The sequence below is a fragment of the Mustela nigripes genome, chromosome 2 (genome assembly GCF_022355385.1).
Source record: "Mustela nigripes isolate SB6536 chromosome 2, MUSNIG.SB6536, whole genome shotgun sequence".
NCBI lineage: Eukaryota > Metazoa > Chordata > Mammalia > Carnivora > Mustelidae > Mustela > Mustela nigripes.
Genome location: NC_081558.1, coordinates 105,720,074 through 105,745,897, shown reverse-complemented (window position 1 = coordinate 105,745,897; position 25,824 = coordinate 105,720,074). Strand labels below are relative to the sequence as shown.

The 25,824-nt window shown below is 40.1% G+C and overlaps 1 protein-coding gene across 5 annotated transcripts in view; it reads right to left on the bottom strand.

Moving 5' to 3' along the window:
• The window catches only part of FGF12 (fibroblast growth factor 12), a 574,557-nt gene that overhangs the window by 247,089 nt on the left and 301,644 nt on the right, over positions 1-25,824 (bottom strand). The window contains exon 1 of one of the 5 annotated variants that reach the window (XM_059391273.1): positions 23,997-24,677. The exons of the other annotated variants lie outside the window; for them this stretch is intronic. Coding sequence (XP_059247256.1) covers positions 23,997-24,195 — 199 coding nt within the window. The 5' untranslated portion in view covers positions 24,196-24,677. Of the gene's footprint in view, positions 1-23,996; positions 24,678-25,824 lie in introns of those variants that run through there. 5 annotated transcript variants of the gene reach the window in all.

Here is a 25,824-nt window from a genome sequence, read left to right as displayed (position 1 = left end):
ACACTGCCCACTGAGCATAGGATGTCTCTGTGAGATACCACGGAGGAATGAGGAGCTGCACATGTTAACTTGTGTCTTTGCTCTTATGTTCACACTGTGCATATGCTAGTGTGAAAGTCAACCAAAAGACAATTTTTAAAAGTACTCATTCTCCCCAGTCTTTGAATGCAAATAATTCTTTACTATCAGAGCTAGCTTACCATGTCAAGGATGAGTCCAAGGTTTCTAATTTAAACCAGATGGATATTGGTGCCATTATTTGAGAAGAGGAGTATGAAAGAGGAATAGATTTGAGAGTCAATCTTCAAATTCAGTTAGAGATATTCTCAGTTTGAGGCACCAAGTTGCGTATACAGGTTAATAGCATAGAAGAGAGGTCTCTACTAAGCACTAAGTGCTACCAGGAGGTTGTGTAAATGAGGATTGGGAAATATCCACTGTATTTAATAAACTGGAAGTGGCCATGGAAAGAGCAGTTTCATTGGTGGTGACACTAGAAGCCGGAATAAAATAATATGAGGTGTGAGAGAGGGGTGAAGAAAAGTTGACAATAAATGTAGAGAATTATAAGTTTGAACATGAAGAAGAAGAAAAAGAAGCACCTGACAAAGGGTTGGGGATTGTGGTGAAGCTTTCTGACTGATTTTGAAAGATTTAAGCCTGTTGAATCAAAAAGTAAGAATCCAAGAGACAGGATTAAAGTGTCTTTCCTGTGAAGGTGGAAGAGGACGAAATTTAGAACACAGGAGGTTAGTTTCAGCTAGAAGAAAAAAACAACTTCATTGTAACAGAAGGAAAGAAGGATAGAACAGATGTCATTTTGCTTATTCAGATGCAAAAATGCTGTGGAGTTCCCAAATATGGCGGATCCTCTTCATAGCAGGTAAACCTCCCTCAAGATTTCCAGTACATATGTGAGAATTCTGGGGTGGAGGGGATGTGTGCGTGCGTGTGTGTGTGTGTGTGTGTGTGTGTTCTCTTAAACTCTACTGAATATCTGAGTAATGGCTTTATCACTGAGTCACCACAGGTTTCCCATTGCCAAGCTCCAGGGGTGCCATTCAGAGCACCATCTGCACTGACTGGAAGGCCAGCTACTTGTGTATTCCTAAAGCAGACCAGAAGAACAAAAAGAGACTGACTTAAGTGTCAGGAAAAAATTGACTCTATTCCCAATTCTGTCACTTTTAGGTAAGTCCCTTGCCTTCTCCATTTTATGTCCTCATCTGTAGAGAGTAGCAACAGATAAGAGATAATAAATGATAGAAATAGATAGATAGAGAGATGCATATATACCTACCTATGATGATTTGGGGAAGAAGGAAGAAGAAATGACTTTTTAGGAAGCATGTGCAAAGACTTGAAAAGGTTTGACAGGTGTAACACATTTCATAGTGGCTATGATAATAGGTTCCTACAATGTCCTGAGCACTAGTACTGGAACTGTATGTGAAGTATCAAATACTTGGGCTCCTCCTGTTACTATTTATTTTTACATCATTACATGGTAAAAACACATTCTAAATCTGTGCAGATTTTTATTCTGGTTTACATTATATATACACATATATATATCTTATGTGTCTCATGAAATACATTGCTTTTTTTTTTAAGATTTTATTTCTTTATTGGACAGAGAGAGACACAGCGAGAGAGGGAACGCAAGCAGGGGGAGTGGGAGAGGGAGAAGCAGGCTTCCCGCTGAGCAAGGAGCTCAATGCGGGGCTCAATCCCATGGGATCATGACCCGAGCCAAAGGCAGATGCTTAATGACTGAGCCACCCAGGCAGCCCCATGAAATACATTTCTAAGGCAGGCATTATTCAAACCCACCCCTAATATTTGTAGGGCCCAGGGCAAGGAGAATAAATGGAGACTCTCCTACCATATGTCTAATATTTAAATTTATAAATCAAGGTAACTAACTGTTCAGTAAAACATGTTTAGTTTTATGTCCTGAAAATGATACCTTCCTAATTAACTAGAAGCCCAGAGAGAGACAAACTTAAATTTCTTGGGCTCCTCAGAATCTTTTGCCAAACAGGACAACACTGGGAAAACTTGCCTCCAAGCTTATACCTCAGACTTCTCTTCCAAATCCCCAGGCTCTAGTTAGCCAACACTGCTAGCTAGGGACCTCATATGGATTCATGTGGACACAGAAGCTTACATGGCCAAGTGCCATCCCCACCTCTTACAAATAGCCTTGGTTACCCTTCAAGCCTAGGGATATATCCCCTTCAGTGTAGTTTTCCCTTGGAAGCACAGACCCTGAGGAGAGACACACACAGAGCCCAGCTGGATATTGGGTAGGGAATTCTAGGGTCCAGATACCCAGAATGTGACATAGAATGAAGAAGCATGGGCTCCAGGTAAATATGAACACTTCATCCCTTGGACTCCTTGCTCCATGGAGAAAGACTAGCCAGGAGGAAAGCGCCAGAGTAGAGTCCAGGATAAAGGCCCTCTCTCTAAGAACTAGAAGATTCATTTGTATTCTTATTAGATTATCTTAATGTTAAGGTAACTGGGCTCAGACAGGTAAGTGACTCCCTGTTACTCAGTTCAATTACCAATACATTGTAAGCCTGCAGCATTGGCTGAATCAATTAATTATAGATGACAATGACACCCACCTACTTAGGGACATAGTCTGACCATGAACATGGTTTTCCTTGAAATAATTCTACGGTTCTAAGCCAACCTAAATACATATTGCTATGTGGATTTTTCAACACTATCTTTTTCATAGTTCATTTACACACACGTTTATGTCTGATAGTGTGTAAGTATACATGTGCACATACACATGTGCACACATACTACATGCTGGCTACAGTGTATCTTGGGAATATATCTTAAACATGATTTGTGGCAATGGCTGTTTGAGTCCTATTTCATCATTTAATTTTTCCCTATACAAATCTCACCTGTTCCAAGTTCTGACTGATTTATGACCCAAGCATGCAATGAGTATACATCTCACCCCACAAAACAACATTCAAATCTCATCAAATATTACTTTCTTCATTTGCTTAAATTTATATAAATATAGAGTTCTATAATTCACTGAAATCCAGAATAAAAGAGAGTGTGAAAATTAAAGGAAGGTTTTGATGCATTCATTCTTAGAGTGATTTACGTAATTTTTATTTTTTTTTCTACTTTTCCTTCTACATACACAGCAATGCATGCACAGAAACAAAGAAGTGTGTAAAGGACACAAACTGAAAATGACCAACTGGGTAAAGGCAGAAATGAAACTATTTATGATCTACTCACAATAAAGAGGCTACTAAGAGAGACAATCTTATGTAATACAAAAAACACTGGAATTAGAATCAAAAGCGGCACAGGGTGAGGGAGGGAGGGGACAATGACACTTACAATGTTCCAGGCACAGGGTTAGTGTCTTTATATACTTTATTGTGTCTTCCATAAAGTGGACACAAATCAGCCTGGTACTCCCTGATCTCTAAACACTGCAGATGGCTGTAGTAGCTCCTTACATGGCATCACAGAATTCTGTAACCATAATATGAATAATAATGATATGAATATGACAAAGGGCAATTGCTAGCAGGGATCTGTACTGTGTTTGAGAAAGAATATAGAGAACTATCCACAATGCTCCTGTCTCAGACGTGGGATGACTGCACTGCAAATCCAAGGATCGTAATCAGATCCCATTATTATCTGTGAATCAGAACGTGCTCTGGCATGCCTGCCTGTGGGAAATCCCCACAGAAAAGCTGGTTAATATTTTATGATGATATCTCAGAGGAAGAAGTCAGATGACATCTCAGAATTGGCCTTTTCGTGATTTCCCAGAATAGATATAACAAGTGTAAGACCACTGAGGCGTTACTCAGAAGCTTAGAATTCTAGGGTTCAAATGAACTGAAAGTATATCTTACCACATTGGTAGACGATAAGACATCCAACAAGTATCTTTTTTTTTTTTTTTAATGTTGGGAGAAGAAAAATGGCTTAATTGAGAAACTAATTCAAAAAGCCAACTTCTACTTAAATAATCTTTGATACATTTTTAATATATTTTAGGTCTTAATCTTTTCTTTTTTTTTTATAGTTTTTTTGTTTGTTTGTTTTTTGTTTTTTGTTTTAAGTAGGCAGAGAGGCAGGCAGAGAGAAAGGTGGAAGCAGGCTCCCTGCTGAGCAGAAAGCCTGATGTGGGGCTCGATCCCAGGACCCTGAGATCATGACCTAAGCCGAAGGCAGAGGCTTAACCCACTGAGCCATCCAGGTGCCCCCCTTAATCTTTTCAATAAATCAGGATAGTTATTTTCAATAATTAGAGTAACAAAATAGAAATGGCATGACTTTAACATTTGTTTGTTGCTATTCTTACATAACTGACAGTACATAAAACATAAGTGCTTATGAAAATAAGCAAAGATAGAGACAATTCAAGACTGTAGTAGAATCTCAACTACAGAAAAGAAATTGTTTTACTGGAAGATGTCGAGATTTATACTGCATTTTATTTAAAATATGTTAAGTTATAGAAACTGACATAAAAAAGATTCCATATATATTTTGGGGGAGTGAGGGGGTCTAGTGAAATGTAATGCTATCCCAGGTATTGCACTAAATGTCACGGCAGCTAAAGCTGGACACCACGCATTAAAAAGAATGCAATCTGTTAAGGGATATAGATGACTTATACACGCAGAATTTCCATACAGAGATAACTAGAATAAGAGCTGGAGATAAATGTAGTATAGAAGAAAAAGTAAAAATTTAGACATTAATACCATTTGTTTTTAATTAAAATTATCAAATTTATTCCCACTTTTCAGATAGTATACATTTTTTAAAATATCTTGCTTTATGTTGTCAGACTGTGAAATACTGTATAAATAAGTACTCAGGTTTGCTAAATATATTTTACAAGTTCAGCTTTCCAAAAAATGAAATATATGAAATAGAAAAAAAAATGAGTGAAGACTTTCCCTTATATCTTAGGAAATATAAAGTAGTGACAAAATTTTGTCCCTTATTTGAGACTGATGTCTATGATACCCAATTACTGGGGGGGGGGGGGGGGGGAGGAAGTTAAAAGTTAAGAAGGAAAGGAAGACAAACAGGACAAAAAAAAAAAAAAGAAGAAAATCTTATAAAGAAACAGAACTGAATGGCTGAGAAACGAGAAGAGACTTAATTTAACAATATCTATTCTGCACTTTTTCCCTGAGGTCTGGGACCATCTGGACTGAGTATTTGCTCAGGGGGAGGTCTGGAAACTGCTTACATATATGTTAATGCTATCCCTTCAACATAAGCACTTCCTCTTTTTTTAATCCTAGATTTTAAAAAGGAAATAAAGCATTCCTGATACTTAATATTTAATTGACTCTATAAAGTTAAAAGAAGCCAAAGACAAAACTTTAGATCAATTGCACTTTATTTTGAGTCTACTTAAAATCAATTTTAAGTCTTCACTTGGTATAACAGATTAAAAAATAGTCATTCTCTAATAAGTGTGTTAAGTGTAAGACCTACGTTCAAAATACATTATTTCTGTGAGAGGTTATAAACCACAGGTGTCAGGTACAAGCTATAATTAACTAGACAATGGCAGAAAATTCAACCTAAGGAACAAATGATGAAATGAACACTGTATGTCCCATTAAAATCATCATCCATAATATCTGGGCAACAAAAAGAACTAAGAACTACCTATATTTAACTATAATATTCTAAGGTTCTCATTTCAATTTTAAAATAGTTAACCTAAACTAAGAAAAGTGCTATGATAACCCAGGCATATAAAGAAGAGCTCTTTCCCAAGCTGAATCGATCACTGACACAGTTCCCTTAGTTTATGAAAAACGTTCCAATGCCCATGACTTTTCCTTCCATAATACATATCCAAAACGGCTGCGTAGATTGCAAACTACCTGGGAAGTATCAAAATAAAGGGATGGGGAAAAGCCTTTCAGTACCATATATTTTTGAGGATCAGTAACTGCTGGGACATGCAGCCGACTGGTTGCCCATCTCTATTCATTTCTTCCTCTGCTTACCACTCACAATGACTTCTGCTGTAATCCTTCTCATCTTCCCCGCCCTGGGAATGCCACACTCAGACTGTGGGGGCTGTGGATAAATGCACTCAGAGAGGATAAAGAGTCTGATGGAACAAGATCTCAGGAAGCCATAGTCATTTTTAGGCCACATAAAGGTGTTTTAGTGGGGCTCCTGGGCGGCTCAGTCAGTTAAACATCTGCCTTGGACTTTGGTTGTGATCTTGGGGTTCTGGGATCAAGCCCCACATTGTAGGGTCCTGGGCTCAGAGCCCCATGTTGTAGGGCTCCCTGCTCAGCAGGGAGTCTGCTTCTCCCTCTCCCTCTGCCCCTCCCTCCATCCCCTTGCTCATAGGCACGCACACTCTCTCTCTCAAAAAAATTAATCTTTTAAAAAAAAACTGCTTTTGTAAACAACTGGGAAACTATAAAACTTTTATGGGAAGGTCACACACTACTTAGTACGCAATTTTTTTTTAATTCTGTGTAAAGTAGGAACAAGGAGTCAAGAAAAGAGAAGTTGAGACACCAGGTGGGAGATGTTACAACATTCTAGGTTGTGAGAAAAAGTCTCCATATCTCGGCAGTGACAGGAGGGAGGGGATAAACATAACATGGAACAAAAATCGTCAGTTTGTCTGATGTTAGCGACCGTCCTGATTCATCTTACTATCCCTCAGTAGTCCCCAGAAAGTCTTCATATTAGCATCTGATGAATAAATGAGGGAACACGGCTCTACAGAGACTAAACCCATGAAATACATGACTCGATGTCAGACTAAACAGGACATGAATTGAAGATAAGTGGGGTCAACCTGGCAGATAAGAAAGTTGGTGTCAATGAACTACTAAATGTTATATTTGCTAAGTGCTTCCTCGGTGTCACAAGTAGTACCATTCACTGAGATGGAAAAGTCAAGATACAAAGCAGACTGAGGTCAGGAAGACATTAATAATAAAGTCAAGATGAGGGAGGTTGAATTTCAGTTATGCCTGGAACCACCTGGAGGCACCTAGCATGCAGTCAGAAATTTGAATGAGGAGCTCAGATGTCAACCTGTGAGTCAGAAATATAGAAAATGTAGATGAAATCAATAAAGATGAACCCATCCAAGGAGAAACCATAGCAGAGAAAGAAGAAACAAACAAACAATAACAACCAAAAACCCAGGAATACCTGTTAAAGATATTGTTCAGATGACCCTGCTTTCATGAACCCGGTGGTCAATTTCAGAGTCTAGCAGAAGACAAAAACTACAAGAAACAATTTCAATAAATGTTATAAGCTTTATGATAAAGGTATCTACAGAGTAAGTATGTGCATAAAGGAGAAGGTGGAGAATTTAACTTGGGAAACAGGTCTGAATGATAAATGGGGCTTGCATGAGCACAAGGAAGGCATAAGGAACTACTGTCTTGAGACCAGTAAAATGTATGTCTCTTCATTACATTAGTGCACAGACTGTAACAGTGAAATTACAAACAAAGATAGGCTCAGAACTCTTAAAATTAAACACAATAAGGCCTTGGAGCACATAGCTTACATGCTGTGAAATCTACCTGTGAAAGTGCCTGAATCAATCCCAATGAGGTCTAGACCAACTGGAGACTTAATTTAGAATGCAGACAAAAACCTCTTATGAAAATCCTAAGAGTTTGGTTAACGTTAAAAAATAATAAAATCCCTACTGTGAAATTATAAAGCTCTTTTCTCAAAGCACATTATAAAACAGCAGTTGCAAGAACAGTTAACCAAATATTACTGTGGAAAAGGATAAAGTGACCTCCTAAAGTCTTCACAGAAATTCTAATCTAGACTGAGGACATTTTACTCTGGGTTTATCAAACCAAACCTGGAGTATTATGTGTGATTCCAAGCAACATCCTCTATAATGATATTAATAAGTTGAAAGTTTGTCCAGAGGCAGGAAATTGGGATCATCAACATGTGATCTGTCACGTCAACTTTAGGTGCTATAAATCCTCTTCAGAATACTAAAAAACCCAAGAGTGACTTTATATTAGACTTCAAATTCAGAGAACAGGCCATACCTATTTTTGCTGAAATAACATAGTCAATGGTTTAAAACAAAAAACTCAATTTCTCTAAATAAATTGTAACCATACTACACAGAACTTTTTTTAAATGGGAAAAAAAATTAAGACTTCAAAAACTCTTAGGGCACCTGGGTGGCTTAGTCGGTTGGACATCTGCCTTCGGCTCAGGTCATAATCTCAGGGTCCTCGGATTGAGTCCCAAGTCAGGTTCCCTCTCCTCTCCACACGGAGTCTGCTTCTCCTTCTGCCCCCACTCCCACTCGTTCTCTCAATCTCTCTCTCTCACATAATAAATAAAATCTTAAAAAAAAGAAAAAAGAACTCAAGAGCTCTAAAAGGGTTGAAGAAAAAAGCTGGACTACGTATGAAATTCTTACTGTTCTGTACCTGTCACTAACACACAACCTCAAGTTGAAGACCTGTTTTGTGTTTTCTGTTGCCCCCACACCACAGTGCTAGACAAATTACAAGTAGACAATGGATGTGCATCAAATAAATGCATGAAAATATAAATAAAGGAATGATGGTGATAGGTTCAAGATATTCAAATATCATGTAAGTTACATTAAATTTTTAATGTAATTTAATTTAATTACCATTAAAGTCTCCCATAATGCTGAGACTCGTTAATTACAATATTAATGAGTACAATTTTGCTTTTAATATTACCCATGTCCTTTTTCACCTAAGATGTGGTATAGAGCTGAATCAGAAAAATTTCCCTTGACAAACTCGACTCTCCAAAAGGATCAACAGCTTGTCTATGAAGACGATTTTATCTATGGATGTTCACCAAGCATCACTGAGTACTCCCTACTCTCCTTTCTACCATGGGGAATAACTTGTAGTTACCCTTGTCATTACTAATAAATTCACTACCTTTACTAGTCTTCTTACATCTATGTCATTGGTAAGGTTATTCATTCGACAAATATATTTTATGTGACACCTATGTGTCAAGTACTATGTTAGGTTTTGTCTTTTAACATAAAATACTAACCATGGTGTACATAAGACTAAATTCAAGAGATGACTTTATTGGTTCTATGTTCTAATCAAACAGTAAACCAGCCAGTAACTCAATAGAACTTACTTTCATTCTCTATTCATATTTACATAGAAAGAAATGATCCTTAAGAAGCCCCCAAATCATTTTTCTAAAGATTTCTCATACTTAATAAACACTGTAAAGCAGACTCTATTGATTGTTATGACATCTTCTTTAGAAACAAAAAGATTTCTTCTCATGGAAGGTTAAAACTGACTTTGTGTTACACCTTAAATTGAAGGAACCAGCCAACTTATTTTTGGTTAATATGATCAATGGTTCAAAAGATAAAACTGAGTTTTCTCTAAGCATATTATGACCATACTGCACAGATAAAAAATGGAAAAAACTAAAGAAGAAAAAGGTCAAATACCAATAATACCTATGAGAACAGATGATATGGGCGATACACCTAAATGAAACTCACAAAAACTCTAAACTCTCATTTTAGGCAAAAATTTAATTATACCCTTTGTTTCTACATCTTACAGTTTTCACTAATGAGCACAATTATATTTCACCAACTGTCCATAATATAAATGTGATGATTGCTAAAAGTATGTCAAACCTGATATTTACTAAATGTTGGTTTCTTCCTTCCTTAATTGATGAGCTTTTGGTGTAAAATGTATCAAAAAGGTGCAGTCCAAGTTCTGGGAAATATAAAAACTTGATAATGAGGACAACTTTCTTCTCTACCAACATTCCAATTCCAGTTCCTATGGAATGCTATACCTTACCATATTTCCACTGCTTAATTTACAATTGTTGTGAAATATGATGTTTCACATTAGTTTATTCAGCAATAAGTCTTTAATTTTCACTCAATATCAGAGTTTCTTTTCCTATCTATTTTGTATTGTTATATTCTCCTTGAAGATAGTAAATAAGTAAATGTGCTTTCCATTAGAACAAAATATGGCTTCACTATCTTATTAAATTCCTTCAGTGCTGAAGTCCAAGCTTATGTAATAGTCTATCTTGAATGTCTAATGAATTACTAAAAACTAAAATACAAGGAAAATTTTCAAATGCAGTCAATTTGTACTCAATTAAATTAATGAGTCTAAGAACAAATAAGATAGAAGAGGGCAGTTAAATAAAATATATTTGTTCATTTTTGCTATTCCATTTAATATAATGCCAAGTCTTGTGCAATGTCATATCCAGCATATCATTAAGCTATTTTCTTATACATGACACACAGGTATCTTAGAATCTTAGAATCTAACCAACTGTCCTCCATAAGTATTAACAACAAAAACATACATCAAGAATGATAAATGTGAAAGGGATCTGAGAATCATTTGATATTACTCTTTTATTCTGAAAATGAGGAAACTAAGCTGAAGGGAAGAAAAAAAGATTTCCCCAAGGTCAAAAGGACTCTGACTCTCAGACCAATGTTATTTCTATGACACTATGTTATCTTAGATTGAATTGAAGACCTTTTTTATTCATATCTTAAGTAAAAGGCTGTGTTTCAAACCAAGCAAAAGAATAAATACCAAGGATTGTAGCATACACAGAAGACTTATTTAATGTTGCTATCAATAGCTTTAAGAGAAAAAGAAGAGGAAAGAAGAAAAGCCAATGAGGTAATAAAGAGTTGACAGAAAAAAGCTTTTCCATTAGACCCAATCAATATTGTATTCCCCCATCACTTAGGGCTTCACCAAGGAAAATGAAACCAGAGTGAATACGTTTCCTCAAGGGTATTTAACACTAAAATGACTTGTTGGTCTCAACTGTAAGTGTAAGGACCAGACATGACTGAATTTGAAATCAATGGCAAAGGTTATTCTCCATTAACCTATTGTTAAGAAGCCAAAGCCAGTTAAAATAGAAATGGGCCCCCTTCCAAAGTGGCTATACCACCTATTTCCCCTCGGTTTCTGGGTCAAAGATATAAAATAATATAAAGATGCTCCCTCTGGTAGCATTCCCATAGAACTTCCCCCTTTATAAGTAGTTATGTTGTGGATGAAGGGATGGATAAAAGTATATACTTAGTGAAACAAGGGTGGCAACTGGGATTTGGGTTGAAGAGGAAGGGAAGACATGAGATTCTTAGTATATATCTAATGCTATATATCAAATGAAAATGGACTGGTGATTTTTTTTAATTTTAACATCAAATAAAAGGAAAGTGATAGCAGTCTAAAATACAAATTCCTTTTCTTGCTCAGCCTTTTCACATTCTGACTAGTATTGATGCCATGAACACATTAGTCACCAATGGAATTCATTTGTTTTGATGAGTTATTACTGACCACCTACTATGGAGAGAGCATTGACATGATATGGCCTTTTTCTTATGGGAATTCAAATTCCAAAGGCAGAGACAGGTACTTAGACAGTAATTACAAGACAAGACAGACTGAACTGCAGATAGCAATACAGGTACAGAGCCAACTGAAGCCTGGGGCAGGCAGTGATTCATTCTATCCAGGAGGATCTGAGAAGATCTAGCAGAAGAGATGAGAATGGAGCTGGGCTTCCAATAGTGGGCAGTACCATAGCAAGGTAGATAAATGAGGAGCCTTGTGGGGTAAGTTAAAGATAGGTGGAGAGGTTAAGGTCTTGCCTCATGGTAAAAACAGAAACAACAACTATAGACAAAAGGAACTCAAATGGGTAGATGTGGCAACTATTCTGTGAACGTCAGCAATGCTGGAGTTAAACAGACCACTGGGTGAGGGGGATGAAGAAAGAACCTTGATTGTTCAGCTTATTCGTGTTGGCATCATGTAAGTAAAATAGCATGCCTTCAGCCAGGCTTTGAACCCACACAAGTATTTGTATAAGAGAGACTGTTGCTAATTTTTTAAAGAAAGAAATTATTGCTGTTTTTCTTGTTTGGGGTTTTTTTTTTTTTTTTTTTTTTTTTTTTTAAATATAGACATTAAAGGAGAAAGAGTCCAAAAGAACACAACAAAACTACTTGGAACACAGTAATACAGATCTAGCCAGAGTTAAAAAATCTTAATTATAGGGTGCCTGGGTGGCTCAGTTGTTAAGCGTCTGCCTTCAGCTCAGGTCATGATCCCAGAGTCCCGGAATCAAGCCCTGAATCGGGCTCCTGGCTCAGAGGGTAGCCTGCTTCTCTCTCTCCCTCTCCCCCTGTTTGTGTTTCCTCTCTCGCTGTATCTCTCTCTGCCAAATAAATAAAATCTTTTTTTAAAAAAATCTTGATTATACCCTGCCCTAAAGGAAAAGAACAGGGTCTTCCTCATATTGCTGAATACCGGGCCCAACACCCTGACAAACCGGTATCATAAAGGCACCTGGCAGTATAACTTGACTGTAGTTATTTAAAAGCAACCACCCACATTTAAATTGCATTTAAAAAGACAAAATTTAAAAATAAATAAATAATAAGAAGAAACAGGTAGATAGATCTTTTTACCAACAGTAACAATGTACTGGAGACTCCATGCCTGGAGACAGTAAGGCATGGGCTCATGCTGAGTTTCAGTCCTCACTGCCTCTCAGTGATTGTACGTATGACCTGACTTTCCCCTTTGGCGCCTCAGTTCCCTCCTCTTTAAGGTGGGTGATTGTAATGAGCTCTGATGTTTTTCAATTCAAACCCATCAATACTTTAGGTATACCCCACTAGGTAGACATCTCCCTCTCAAGGCAGATGTCACAGATACTCATCTTCAAATGCGGTTGTGTAACAACATGAGACAAAGTACTAAACAAAGTACCAATTCTAACAAGATTTTTTTTTTTTTTTTAATCAGAATTTCAGGCACTTGAATTCAAGTAATGAATCAAGGTGCATGAACTTTGCTGTTCTCTAGCCCTTACAAGTACACCCCTCAGCCCCATGGAAAGAAGCTTTGGACTGAATGTGTTTGTTCAACATGAGAAAGAGAGTGGGTAGGACTATGGTTTAGGTGAAAATAAGAAGTGGGCCAAGAAACCTCTAATTTCCGGTTCCCTACCGAGATGGCAGTTGCATTAGCAGAGTCATAATGAAAGACCCTAACTCGAGAATCCATGTAGTAAACCATAAAATGCAGCTCAGGAACCTCAAACAAGAACACTTTGTGGAAAAACTAGGAAATGCAACATTTCAAAGTGAATTTCCTTCTTGGTGCTGCAAAACATGAAGGTAGCCCAGCCAAGATGCTGCTGACTACTTTCCTGAGCAAAAGCAAAAACGGCCCTGAGACCTGACCGGGAGACAGGCTCAGCAAGGAGGCAAGCAGAAGCCCTGTTTACCGTTCTGAAGAGAAAACAAATCTCCAATCTCTCAGGGGAATACCCCACAAGGAAAGGACTACAGAAGCAGCCTGGGTTTCTATCAACATGACTTCCTTTCCTAGAATTCTGGACGTCCAGGCCATTCTCACCTTATATGTCACTCATTCTTCACCTCAGGGCTACACTCTCAATGCAAAATTCCACCACAGTCCTCCTTGAAACAGTAAAACATGACAACATGTTTATCCTCTCCATAGTGGGAAACTTGAAATGTGAGATCATCCTTATTTCCCATCATATTTTATTAATTACTCAGACCTGGATAACATCTTCTCTTCCAATCTCTTTATGTGATTCCGGGTGGCTGTCCTTTTGTAAAGTCTTCTCCCCAACAGAATATCACATATGAAATGGATATTATGGAGACAGTTCAGCTAGAGCTATTTGTCTAAAAACAGAATCTAACGCTTATTCTAACCAGGTAATTAAATATGGATCCCTACTTTTGGTACCTACTTAAATTTTGCCCCTGGTTCTTAATTATTTGAGGAGTATTATCTGATTCTAGGGCACTGTGAAGGTGATCTGGGTCATCTTTTGAATTCTCAAAATTAAAATAAAACATTTAAGTCACCAGTAGTAATAAAAAAAAAAATATCTTGTGGAAATGCTTATTTTTTCCTTTTTATAATAACTTAAACAAGCTCATAGTTCTTCTCTCCTGAATCTTTCATATTTCATTTCAATTCCCTTTTTGACCCTAGATTTTTAAAAAATCTTCAACACTATAGCACACTGATTTAATTCCAATCCTTGAGGGAACAGAATGGGCCTAAATTGGGGTCAAAAGAAAAAAGACCAATATCTTAAACAAAGGTATGTTTGATAGCACATTACAGGTAATTAAACCATGGGATGCAGTTAGGAACATCCTAAAAGGAACACTAGGAAAATAGTTTGTATAATTCCTGTGTAAGTAAAAAAGCAGGGAGCAGATGAGTATGTCATGTCCCCAGTCATGACTGTTTCCCCTGCAGGGAGGGGAGCTATTTAATGACCTTGCAAGCTAAAAAGGCCTTTAGAGGTCCTTTCATAGAGTTTCCTGGGGTTTTTTTGTTTTGTTTTTGTTTTCAAAGTACGAACCAGTCCAGGGGTGCCTGGCTCACTCAGTCGGTGGAGCATTGCAACTCTTGATCTCAGGGTTGTGAGTTGGAGCCCCACTTTGGGTGTACAGATTACTTAAAAATAAAAATGTTTTAGATAAAGGAAAAGAAAGAAAGAAGGAGGGAAGGGAAGGGGAAGAGAGGGAAAAGAAGGGAGAAAGAGAGGCAGGAAGGGAGGGAAAGATGGAGGGTGGGTGGGTCCATTTCCAGTACTGGCAGAGTGGGAAAAAAATAGACTAGGAAAAACAAACCTAAACTGAAACCATAATCTATGTACTCCTAACCAGACTTGTGAATTTGAGGAGCCCCACCCAGGCTGGCTAGACCTCAGCATCCTTTTGTGACCACTGGAAACAGTAAGGAGAACCCCTCTTCCTCTGGGGCTTGCGGTACAGATAAGATTCATTGAGTCTGTATGTCATTTACTCACTTCTTTACCAGTGACTGAGGAATTACAGTGACATCAGCAGGATGCTAGGCACTGAGAACTAGTAGGAATAGAGCACAGCTCCTATCTTTAGGAACTCACATGCTGGCCAGAAAGAAGAAGCACACAGACATTATGTGGCACAGATTTGGGATGCCACTGAACACGTGAAAGATTCAACAATAAGCATAAAGAAAGGATCATAAGTATAATTTAGGGTACAGAGTTTCTAGGGGTTATGAATGGTTCCTAAAGGCTTTAATGAATAAAATAATGACCTTTTGTTTAAGGACCACAAGATATGAAACGATGGGACTGGAACACTTGGTGGTTCTCATCCCTGGCTATACTTCAGAATCACCTAGGAGGTGAAAAACAAGCAAACAAAACTGATGACTGATACCTGGGCCCCAGGGTAGACACAGTAAGTCAGATTTTCTGGGTGTACAGTATTAGCACATTTTAAAAATTCACAGGTGATTTCATTTTGCAGCTATGCTGAGAACTCTGGCCTATATAATCTCTAAGCTCTAACATTTGTGATTGCACTACAGATCCCATTTGTCTCATGTCATTCTTCTCCTCTAGAAAGCCAAGTTTGGTCTTAGGCCTTAGGGCTCTCTCTGCTGACCCCCGAGAAGTCATTTAAAAAGACCATAAACACTTAAACTCTAATTAAGAGACATTAACTACAGTATGATTAGAAGCAGGGAGCCAGGAGATACATGAATACCACAAACTAATGAAATGACTAACATTGAGCAGATAAAATAAGGAAGACTTCACAAAGTTTGTCTTTTCAGGCTCACTTGATTGCGCAAAGACCAATGAACTTGGCTTAAACCCACACGTGAAATCCATCTGTGTGCCACACATACGAAAGCCATATTTAGGACATATTCAGGACTGAACCAGGTTAAAGGTCTTTGGAAGCCCACTAGCTACCAAACATTTTGTTTCCATTTTAAAAGACTAGAAAAATTACTAAGGCTTTCTACTGTCTTGAATATTTTTCACTGCCTAAAATCTGTTTGCTTATAGGATTACCCTTGCAAGGTAGTAGTTCTAGATCAATGGTGGAGGTTGATTACTCTAATAAAATCGAAGTTTCCGTAGATAGCCTTATACAGATGGGTAATCAGGATCCTCATCCTAGTTAAAACTATTAAGAATAAATGATGACATGACTCAAATTTTCACCTTAGCATTCTATAGTGCTTTGTAGTTTGGGAATGGTATTATTCAACGTCTATCAACCCTGCTTCTCCCCTAGCTCCCCTCCACCTCAGCAAAAGTACCACTCACTACTGAATTGTTCAGCCAGGAATCATCCAGGCACCTTATTTGCTCTTCATTCAAATCTACCTACTATCAGACTTTGCTCATTCTACCTCCCACTCTTCTTGTCATAATCATCTGGGACTGGCAGAAGGTTTCAGGTCAATATAATCTATAGCCTGGACCAGTGGTTTTTAATCTTGTTGGTCTCAGGACCCTTCTGCACTCCCCAAAATTACTGAGTGCTCCCAAAAGCTTCTGTTTATGTGGCTTATATAATTTAATGCATACTGTGTTTAGAACTTACAACAAAATTTTTCAAATACTTATTTATTAAAAATAATAAGCCCACTAAAATATCAATAATATAATGTGTTTAAATAAAACATAACTATAATTCCCAAAATAATTTTTTTAAAGTAGTTTGTAGGCTTACAAATATTTTAAATGCCTGGCTTAACAGAAATCACCTGGATTCTTAGAGTGCTTCTGCATTTAATCTCTTGCAATATGTTGTTGTGGTTGAAGAATATAAAGAAAACTTGGCCTTACCCAGATACGTGGTAGAAAAGGGAGGAAAATTTCAATAACCTTTCCCAATGGTTGTGGATATATTATATAATCTCTGGAAAACTCCACTGGACACTTGTGACAGAATGAAAAGGGTAAATAATCAGTATTAGGAAATGTATTATGAAAATAATTTTGAACATGTGGACCCACTGAAAGGTTTTCAAGGAGCTCCCAGGGCCTCTGCACCAGACTTTGAGAACTGCTGGCCCAGACTTATGCCCTGGCCTCCTTCTGATTCCTTAACTCCCACTCTGGCTCTGCTGCAATTTGTTCTCTTCTCCAAAGCCACAGTGTCCATTTAACTACGCAAGTCACATTGTATCAGCCCCTATTTCTGACTCTTATGGATCCTAGATTAAAATACAAAAACCCTGGAGCGCCCGGGTGGCTCAGTAGGTTAAAGCCTCTGCCTTCAGCTCAGGTCATGATCTCAGGGTCCTGGGATTGAGCCCCACATTGGGCTCTCTGCTCAGCGGGCAGCCTGCTTCCCCCACTGTCTCTCTGCCTACTTGTGATCTCTGTCTGTCAAATAAATACATAAAATCTTTTGAATCAAATAAAATACAAAATCCCTCACAACTCAGCCCTTGCTAGGTTTTCCAACATTACTTGTACCCCTTGCTCTCATTATTCAATCTATACTCAATTCCCTCTCGCCCCAATCTTCACGAGAAAGTTGTTCTCTTCTGCTTTTAACATTCTTCCATCCCTCTTTGCCTGCCCTATCCTTCAGAACTCAGCTTAAATGATAATACCTCCATTTTACAAATCAGCAAATAGAGGTTCAAAGATATTGACGTTACCTCAAGTTCTTACAAATAATATATCCAGAATTCGAATTCAGAGCCCACACCAAAGTCCATGTACGTAATCACTCTGCTACCTCATCACTTAAACAGTAACTAAAAAGACAAGAAAAGCCAAGGCAAGAAAAGACAGGGCAGACTAAATCCTACAGGGCTCTCCTGACCTTGGTATTAACCTCTTTACATTCGTAAACATCTGAAGCAATTGTTTACACTTAGAGTCAAGAAAGCCTGCCCCTCTGGACCCAAGTTTCCCAGTGAGGCCTTGGGTGCCCCAAGTGACACCCCCTGACATCTCTGGGGCATGCAGAGAGACAGCCCCGCCAGGAGCCTGGGACCAGTACATAATAACCAGCCACCAGTCTTTGGACTTCAAGCCTCCTCCTCACTCGAGATCCTCTCTGGGAGCTCTAGATCACACACAGAGCAAAGCAAACCTATCATCACACTCCACATTTCCTTGAACTCTTTCTCTGACTCGCCCAAGAAGAGTTTCCTGGATTACAGTCAAATTGAGTCAATCACAGTCAGCCTTGTTAAAAAGCTCAAGATAGTAAAGATAAAGAGAGATGACCTGCAGGGTCGAGAGTAGGAGTCATGTGACAGCTTAGCCACTTCCTGCCTCCAGGAACCTGGACAAGTCCCCTTGCCACTTTGAAACATAGTTTTCTTATAACGAAGATAGGGCTAACCATTATCAGTGAATTGCTATAAGAACCAAAGGGGCAAGAGCTGTGAAGAAACTGTAAATCCTAAAGTCATATAGTCAAATTAACTGCCATTGTTAAAAGTTATCATTATATAGGATTCATTTACAGACATTTTGTATCTAAGCCTTCTCCTTTTTATAGGCACTTAGAAGGTGGCCTTGGCTTGAGAGCCCTTTAGATATGGTGGATCTTTCTTTAGAGAACAGGTAAAACTCCATGGTTTGAGGGGTAGGCCATCAGATAGAATCCAAAATGTAGTAAATTAACTGGGTCGTCTCTGTCTAATGTGGTTATCTTTGAGAGTCCTCATAAAATCTATAATAACTCTAGGAGGAAAAGTCAATAGCAAACACATTTTGATGAAGCACTCAAGGAAGAGAAGAGAAAAAAGTAACTATTATTAACAAATGTCCCAAACCAAATCCACATTGTAGTACTCATGTATAAATATGCTCTCACCAAGAACAGAAGCAATGTGGTGCTATACCCGTAAGGCCAGTACTTTTTCCTACATATAATCTTATGAGCCAAAGCTTTATTTTCTAAAGATCTTCCAAAATATTCCTATTTCAAAAAAAAAAAAATTCCTATTTCTTCCTCAAATACAGAGACTGCTTCATTTCCCGTGTCCATTGTTTTTCTAATTCTGTTCAAGAATATCAACTTCATTAAAACTTTAAAGACTTAATCTGAGTTATGGCTTGATGAGATCTCTGTAGGATGAAAGAAATCAAGAGATCACAGTACCTGCTATTTTAAAATGTTCTTACAATGGAAACTTAATTTGTTGAGGAGAATGCACTGCTGTAGAGAAAATAGGATTAAAACACACACACACACACACACACACACACACACAAATATCAGTTCAAATCCTAGGGTGGGTTTCTAAAGAGAAAAGCTTGTTTTGTTTTGTTTTAACAGACATCAAGCCAAATAGCATTTATTTAGTCCAATTTTGTAGTTGAGACATTTGTCAGACTTTTTAAGAAGAAAATACAATAAAAGTACTTGCTATAAATGTAAAGTATCACCTGTCATACTGAAACTATTATTGATCTATATATTGACCAAAAGTATTTCAATTTATAAAAATCTAATTTACGTTCCATAGATCCCATGATTAAGCATTAGTTCCCCTTTTTCATCAATTTTCTCACTGAAGTTTTTATTTTCTGTAATGTTTTCTTCATCTATGTAAAAGTATGTGTTTGACAGTAAAATGTTGAGTAAGTGTGCTGGTAAATTCTATACATCTACCAAAACAAGATGGAAGGGTACTAAAATATTTTGAATAACCACAGTTTTTATAAAAGCAAAAATAAGGGCTCAGAAAAATAAGATAAATGAAAGCAACAAAATTTACTAAAACATATAACCACTTATTTGATTTATTTTACCCACTCAGTGTAAAAACACTCTATTACTTTTAAAAGGGAGGGGCCTAAGAAACCAAATACTTAAGTCATACAAAATATCTAATGTTTTTTAGGCTAGGAATTTTTCCTGATTGCTTTTATTTATTTTTTTTTTTTTGCGTTGGTTTAAAGGAAGGAATTAAATGATATAGAAAAATAATAAAAATGTTAAAATCACATAAAATACATAGGTTTAGGCTTATCTCTACTCTGCCTTCCAGAGGGGTCTCATTTGAAAAATACAAGAGTGATACTGGATGATTTCCAAGGTTCATGGCCTCTCCAACATTCTGAGAGTTGGGAGTAGAGTGAACACTTTTCCCTTTCTTGATTGTGAATGCTATCCATTACCTTCAGTAACTTGAATCAAAACAAATGCTTTTGGAGTCAACCACTTGCACAGGTGTTTCTACTCAAAGTAGAAAGAACGTTGGAAATCAATGACCTGTGTAGTTCACATGCATATACTAGCAGCCTAAATGCAGCAAAAAAAAAAAAAAAAAAAAAAAAAAAAGTGGTGGCAACATGTTAGCAAAATTTTCAGCAGACCTGGCCCGTACAGATGTTCCACACATAAAAAATGACTCAAATAACAACCACAAAAATGCTCCCTTTTTATCACAAAGTACACAAACACAAATGTTCTAAAGGCTTTTTTATGGTTTGATGACTTCAGTCAACTTGCTGGTTCAAGGTCTACAACATCTCATTTCCAAAGAGCTACATACAATCCACGCAGTGTCTAAGGAACTACCTATTCCTGCGCTGTCTGTGTGTCCTCACTATTCGGTGTATTGCTACAATGCATGCTTGCTATAGGATGGTCATTTTAGAACGCTAATTGCCTAATTTATCCTATACCACTTTCTACCAGTTACCTCCTGTACTCTGCACTATTCCTGTTCTAATTACAAAATAATAATAATAATAACAACAATAACAAAAGTAACAACAGCAGCTGCCATCCCTAATGGTAAAAACAAATGCAAAATCTACAAAATTACTTCCATCCTTTAATAGAGGGCACCCATTTTTCTTTTTTTTTCTTAAGATTTTATCTGTTTACTTGAGAGAGAGAATGAGAGAGCAAGAGAGGGGGAAGTTCAGAGGGAGAAGCCGACCCCCCCACCCCAACTGAGCAGGGAGCCTAATCCAGGGACTCCAGGATCATGACCTGAGCCTAAGGCAGTCACTCAACCACCTGAGCCACCCAGGCACCCATGGGCACCCAGTTTTCTTATACATCTTTCATCAGTGTTGTGTTGTGAAGACCACAGGCAAGATAAATCAACGAGATCTAGTTCTAGTCCCAAATTTGCCCCAATCTAGCTACATAACCTTCTATAAACCACCAACTTGCCCTGATTCTAGGTTTTGTCATCTAAGCCAGGTGTTTGCTGCACCATCCCAGGAGAAGCCACCACACTATGCTCCCGGGATGGCATCATTAAAGCATCTGATGTGCACCATGACGCTGGAATCGTGTGATGTGAGGCCTGCACTATCACCTCTCATCTTTTAATTGTGCAATATCATGCATGATTTTGAAGTCTGAAACCTTTACTATGTGATTTCCATATTTCCACTGTATTTATAAAGTTTCAACCTTATACATATCAGAACTTGGTGAACGAAGACAAGAAATTGAGAGACAATATATCAGCCATGAAATCAGAAAAACAACTGTGGCCTTTCCCATCCAACATCGGATTTAGTTTCACTGCCTCAGCTTCATTCCCTTGGAGAGTCTGCTCAATGGAATGTGTGTCTCAACGATAGAATTCCAGAGTGGAAATTCTTTATCAGGCCAAGTGATTCCATTTCACCACTTTCTTACCATTTGTGACTCAGTTTATAGTTCATTAGTGTATGGCTTAGAAGGGCAAGTGATTTCAAGAATAACTCAACTATTACGTGAAGGTAACATCAAATGCTTATAAAACAGGTTCCCTCAAATAGCTTTTCTTTTCGGTGTTTAGCAACTTCCTCCCAATCCAGTTTAAGAATCCTCTCTGGAATTGAGATGTGGAAGGCGCTATCTCTCTATAAATAGGCTCATCCCATGCTATGTGAATCATGGTTGCTGACAGCAAATCAACAGACTAATTATTTGGCTTTGTTAGTAGCGATAATAGCACGCTAACATCTTTCCAAATCTTTTTCCACATCCCATACCCCCATTCTTCTAAGCTAAGCTTCAGACCAGACTGAAATGCGGGTGTACAGAGCACACCCGTGGGCCTCGCATGGGGCCTGGGATCTCTCAGCCACATTATTGTGAGACTTCAGCTAAACAAAAGAGGTCACCAGCCAGGATTCTTTCTTCCAAGATGTACACTAAGTAAATGAAAAAGAGGAGCCGATTAAGTGAACACTGAAGAAAACAATAAACTCAGCAATTCTCTCAAATTCTGTTTTCTAGTGAGATGCTAAGGAAAGGACCACAGGAAGTAATGTCCCTCATGGAAAATTAAACCCTGCAAATGGTTCATGTCCAGATCGACTTCCACAAAGATCAAGTGAGTTCAGCTCATCCATTCACAAGTATCACCCACCTATTATTTTTACTGCCTTGTTTAGAACTGAGGGGGCTGAGGGATCTATTCACAATTATCACTTAATTATCTCAACTGGAATACAAAACATACTTCAATGACTGAAATATAAGAGTTACATTGAATTCAGAACCTTGAAATTCCTTTTAGACCACATAAGCCCTTAGAGAAGATGACCCCCAAATGATCCCTGCACAACAATGCAAGGGATTTTATTTTCCCCTAAAAGAATTATATATTCTATAAATATTGAACCCTAGATTTCATAGAAAGCTTCACTTTATGAAATTAATAGGCTAGATCAATTTTATGTAAACTGAAAGAGATTTAGTAGCTCTTGCCTTGGGATCACAATCTTTTCGCTTACTCCCGAAATTTACTATTTGATCAACAACACAGAGAGGAGTCTACTGTGAAGTGACTCGTGTCATGAAAACCCATGGGAAAAATGAAAATGAGATGTTTTCTTCATAAGACTTAACCATAAATTTCTAAGCTAATTCTGAGCTTCACTGATCCACACTTTCCAAATGTTTTCCTCAACCCAATGACCCTAGCCCATGTTTCATTCCTGGAACCCAGGAGTGCATCACAGAATTGCAAAGATGCTAACCTAAACCAGTCAAATGATCTCTGAGCAAGCTTTCTAGGCCGTATTTCCTTTCAGTTGACCACACCAAGAGGAGAGTACCTCTAGATTGCAAAGGACCCAGAAGGCCACACCCAGAGAGGATCAACAAAGTCTGGTGGAAGGACAAATCTGGGCAATTTCGCTTTCATTCTCTCAAGCTGGCCTGGTTTGAGGTGGGAATAAGCATCCTGAAACTCAAGGTATCCACTTTCCCTTTGTAAATAAAGATCACAATGGAGACTAACCATGTGCCTTTACAAAGAGGAGAATCAACTTCAGAAGGGCCTTAACAAGAAAATCTCTGATAAGTCCAAAGTTTTGTGGTTCTTTTCACACTCCCTTGGGCCAAATTGCAGATACTATGTTGTTTCCTTAATGTCCCAAAAGAAAGTGTGAGTGTGCAAAGGATGGGAGCAATAGGGCAGAAAACTTAATGAGCAGAATCTGGGAAACCAGGAGAGTCCTGGAGGAAGAGAACAGGAAAAAGAAGTCTGTGTAAAATGAAGTGAAGGGGCATGCAGGAAAGCGGGGAAGTGAGAATCCATCGGAATGTCTGAAAGATGCAATATCATGTGTTCCTGGGGGAAGAGTTTGAAAAAGAAAAAAATTAAATTCATCTGGTGTCTACTAAGTGTCTGTGTCCAGAACTATGCTAAACGTTATGGGAGATAGAGGGAAGAAGGTTTATTTACATTAGGGTCCTCAGCAGGCAGTATAAGCACTGTATGGATGGATAAATGGATGGATGAGAGAGAGACTATGAATGAGATGGTCGCTTCCTCAAGGATTCTACAGGCTTTATGGGACCAGGAGCATCTATACATGTAGCTCTCATCTTAGTCAAACTGTGGTTTCATCGAGATACAAAGTGTTTTCCTGAATATGGGACAAGAAGCTATTAACTGACAGAGGGTGACTGAGAGAGAGACGTCTGGAAATTGAGGGAGAAGGGGGCCAGAATGGAGCCAGGGGGATCCTGGTTCCCTTTGGTGGGTGCCCCCAGGTGCTTTGCAAAAGGGTAGAGAGGTGTCAGCTCTGGGGAGCCCACCGCCTGGGCTTCTACTGACCTGGTCTCCGCCTCACTGGCCTCTTGCGGCCGCTGCAGAAGCGCACTTTGCTGAATACCCCGAGGACGTGCCTTTCGCACAGGGAGCGCCCGTCTTTGCTGGGGCTGGAGCGGCGCTTGGAGGCCGACACCCGGTCGCTGTTGGACTCCCTCGCCTGTCGCTTCTGCCGGATCAGGGAGCTGGCTATCGCCGCAGCCATAGCTGCTCAGCGCGGGCCCCAGGCCCCGGGCTCCACTGCGCCCTCGGGATCGCGCTCCACCGGGGCGAGGGCAGGACCTCGGCGGCCTGGAGGGACAGGGCAGGCGCGGGGAGGCAGTGCTAATATTTGAGGAGGCTGCAGTACGGAAAACCCGACGCCCACAAGGTTAGTCAGAATCTGGGCAGTGGCGACAAAATGTGTGAAAATCCAGATGTAAACTTCCCCAACCGCTGGCAGCGGGGGCGGGGCGGTCCCAGGCCTTCCAGTTAACTAGACTCTTGCACCCCAAACTTGCACCCCACGGCGATCCGCATCCGAGGGGCAGTGGGGAGTTTGGTCACACTGCGTTCAGAGTACCAAGTGGAAGGGTAAGAAGGATGTCCAAAACAACAAGCCGTGCCCCCGTTGGAGAGGCGCAAGCGTTGTAAGGTGTCCAAAGTATATCTACACATACATACATATAAAACCCGTTTACAAAGCAGAGTCCGGACCGAGGCGGGTAGCGAGCCCCCGGTAGAAAATACTAAAAAGTGAATAAAACGTTCCTTTAGAAAACAAGCCACCAACCGCCAGAGAGAAGGAGAGGAAGGCAGCAATTTAACTCCCTGCGGCCCGCAGTTCTGGAGATTAGGAGGTCCGTCCCGGCTGGGTGAGGTCTACGGAATGCATCGCGCCGGCTGCGGTTCTCCAGAGGCCGGCCGCCGGAGTTCTGGAATTCCGAGAGGCGTGAAGTGGGAGCCGTGAGCCGGAGTCGGGGTAGGGGCGCGGGGCGGGGGCAGCTGTTTCCAGCTGCGGTGCGCGCGACTCCCCGCCAGCAGCGCTGCGATGAGAGCGGGAGGAGAGGGAGGGGGAGGGAAGGAGGGACGGGGAAGGAGGGAGGGACGAAGGGAGGGAGATCCTCGAGGGCCAAGCACCCCTCGGGGAGAAACCCGCGAGAGGCGAGCGCCGGGAATGCGCGGGGTCCCAAGAGCGGGCGCTCTTGCTCTTTCTGCTCGCTTTCTGGCACAAGACGGGCACAGTTGGTGATTATTTAGGGAATCCTAAATCTGGAATGACTCAGTAGTTTAAATAAGCCCCCTCAAAAGGCAGCGATGCCGAAGGTGTCCTCTCCAGCTCGGCGCCCACACGCCTTAACTCGAGCTCCCCGCCATGGTCCGCCCGGTGCCGCCGCACGGAGCCGGTCTCCGCACAGGCTCAGAGGGAGCGAGGGAAGAGGGAAGGAGGGGGCGCCCTGGTGGGCTCGGGATCAGGTCATCGCCGCGGTGCCCGGGCCCCCCAGGCTCACGCGGCCCGGCAGTCCGCAGCTCGCAGGCAGCAGATCAGATGGGGATTACCCGCCGGACGCGAGGTCGATCACTCGCTCCCGCGCAGCCCATCCCGGCCGAGGAAGGAAGTGACCGGCGCGCTGCGAACCCCCGCGCGTCGGCTCGGGCGGGGCGGGGGCTGGCTGCGGGCGACGTCGGCTCGAGGCTGCTGCGGCTCCGGCCCTGAGCTGCCCACCATGGTCTGGCGCTGGGAGCGCAGGCGGGGCCCCCAGGCCGTCCGGGACGACGGCGGGAGGCTGTGGAGCGCGCCCCCGGAGCCGGACGCAGACTCTGGGGTCAAGGCCAGGGAGCAGGTGCGGGTTGC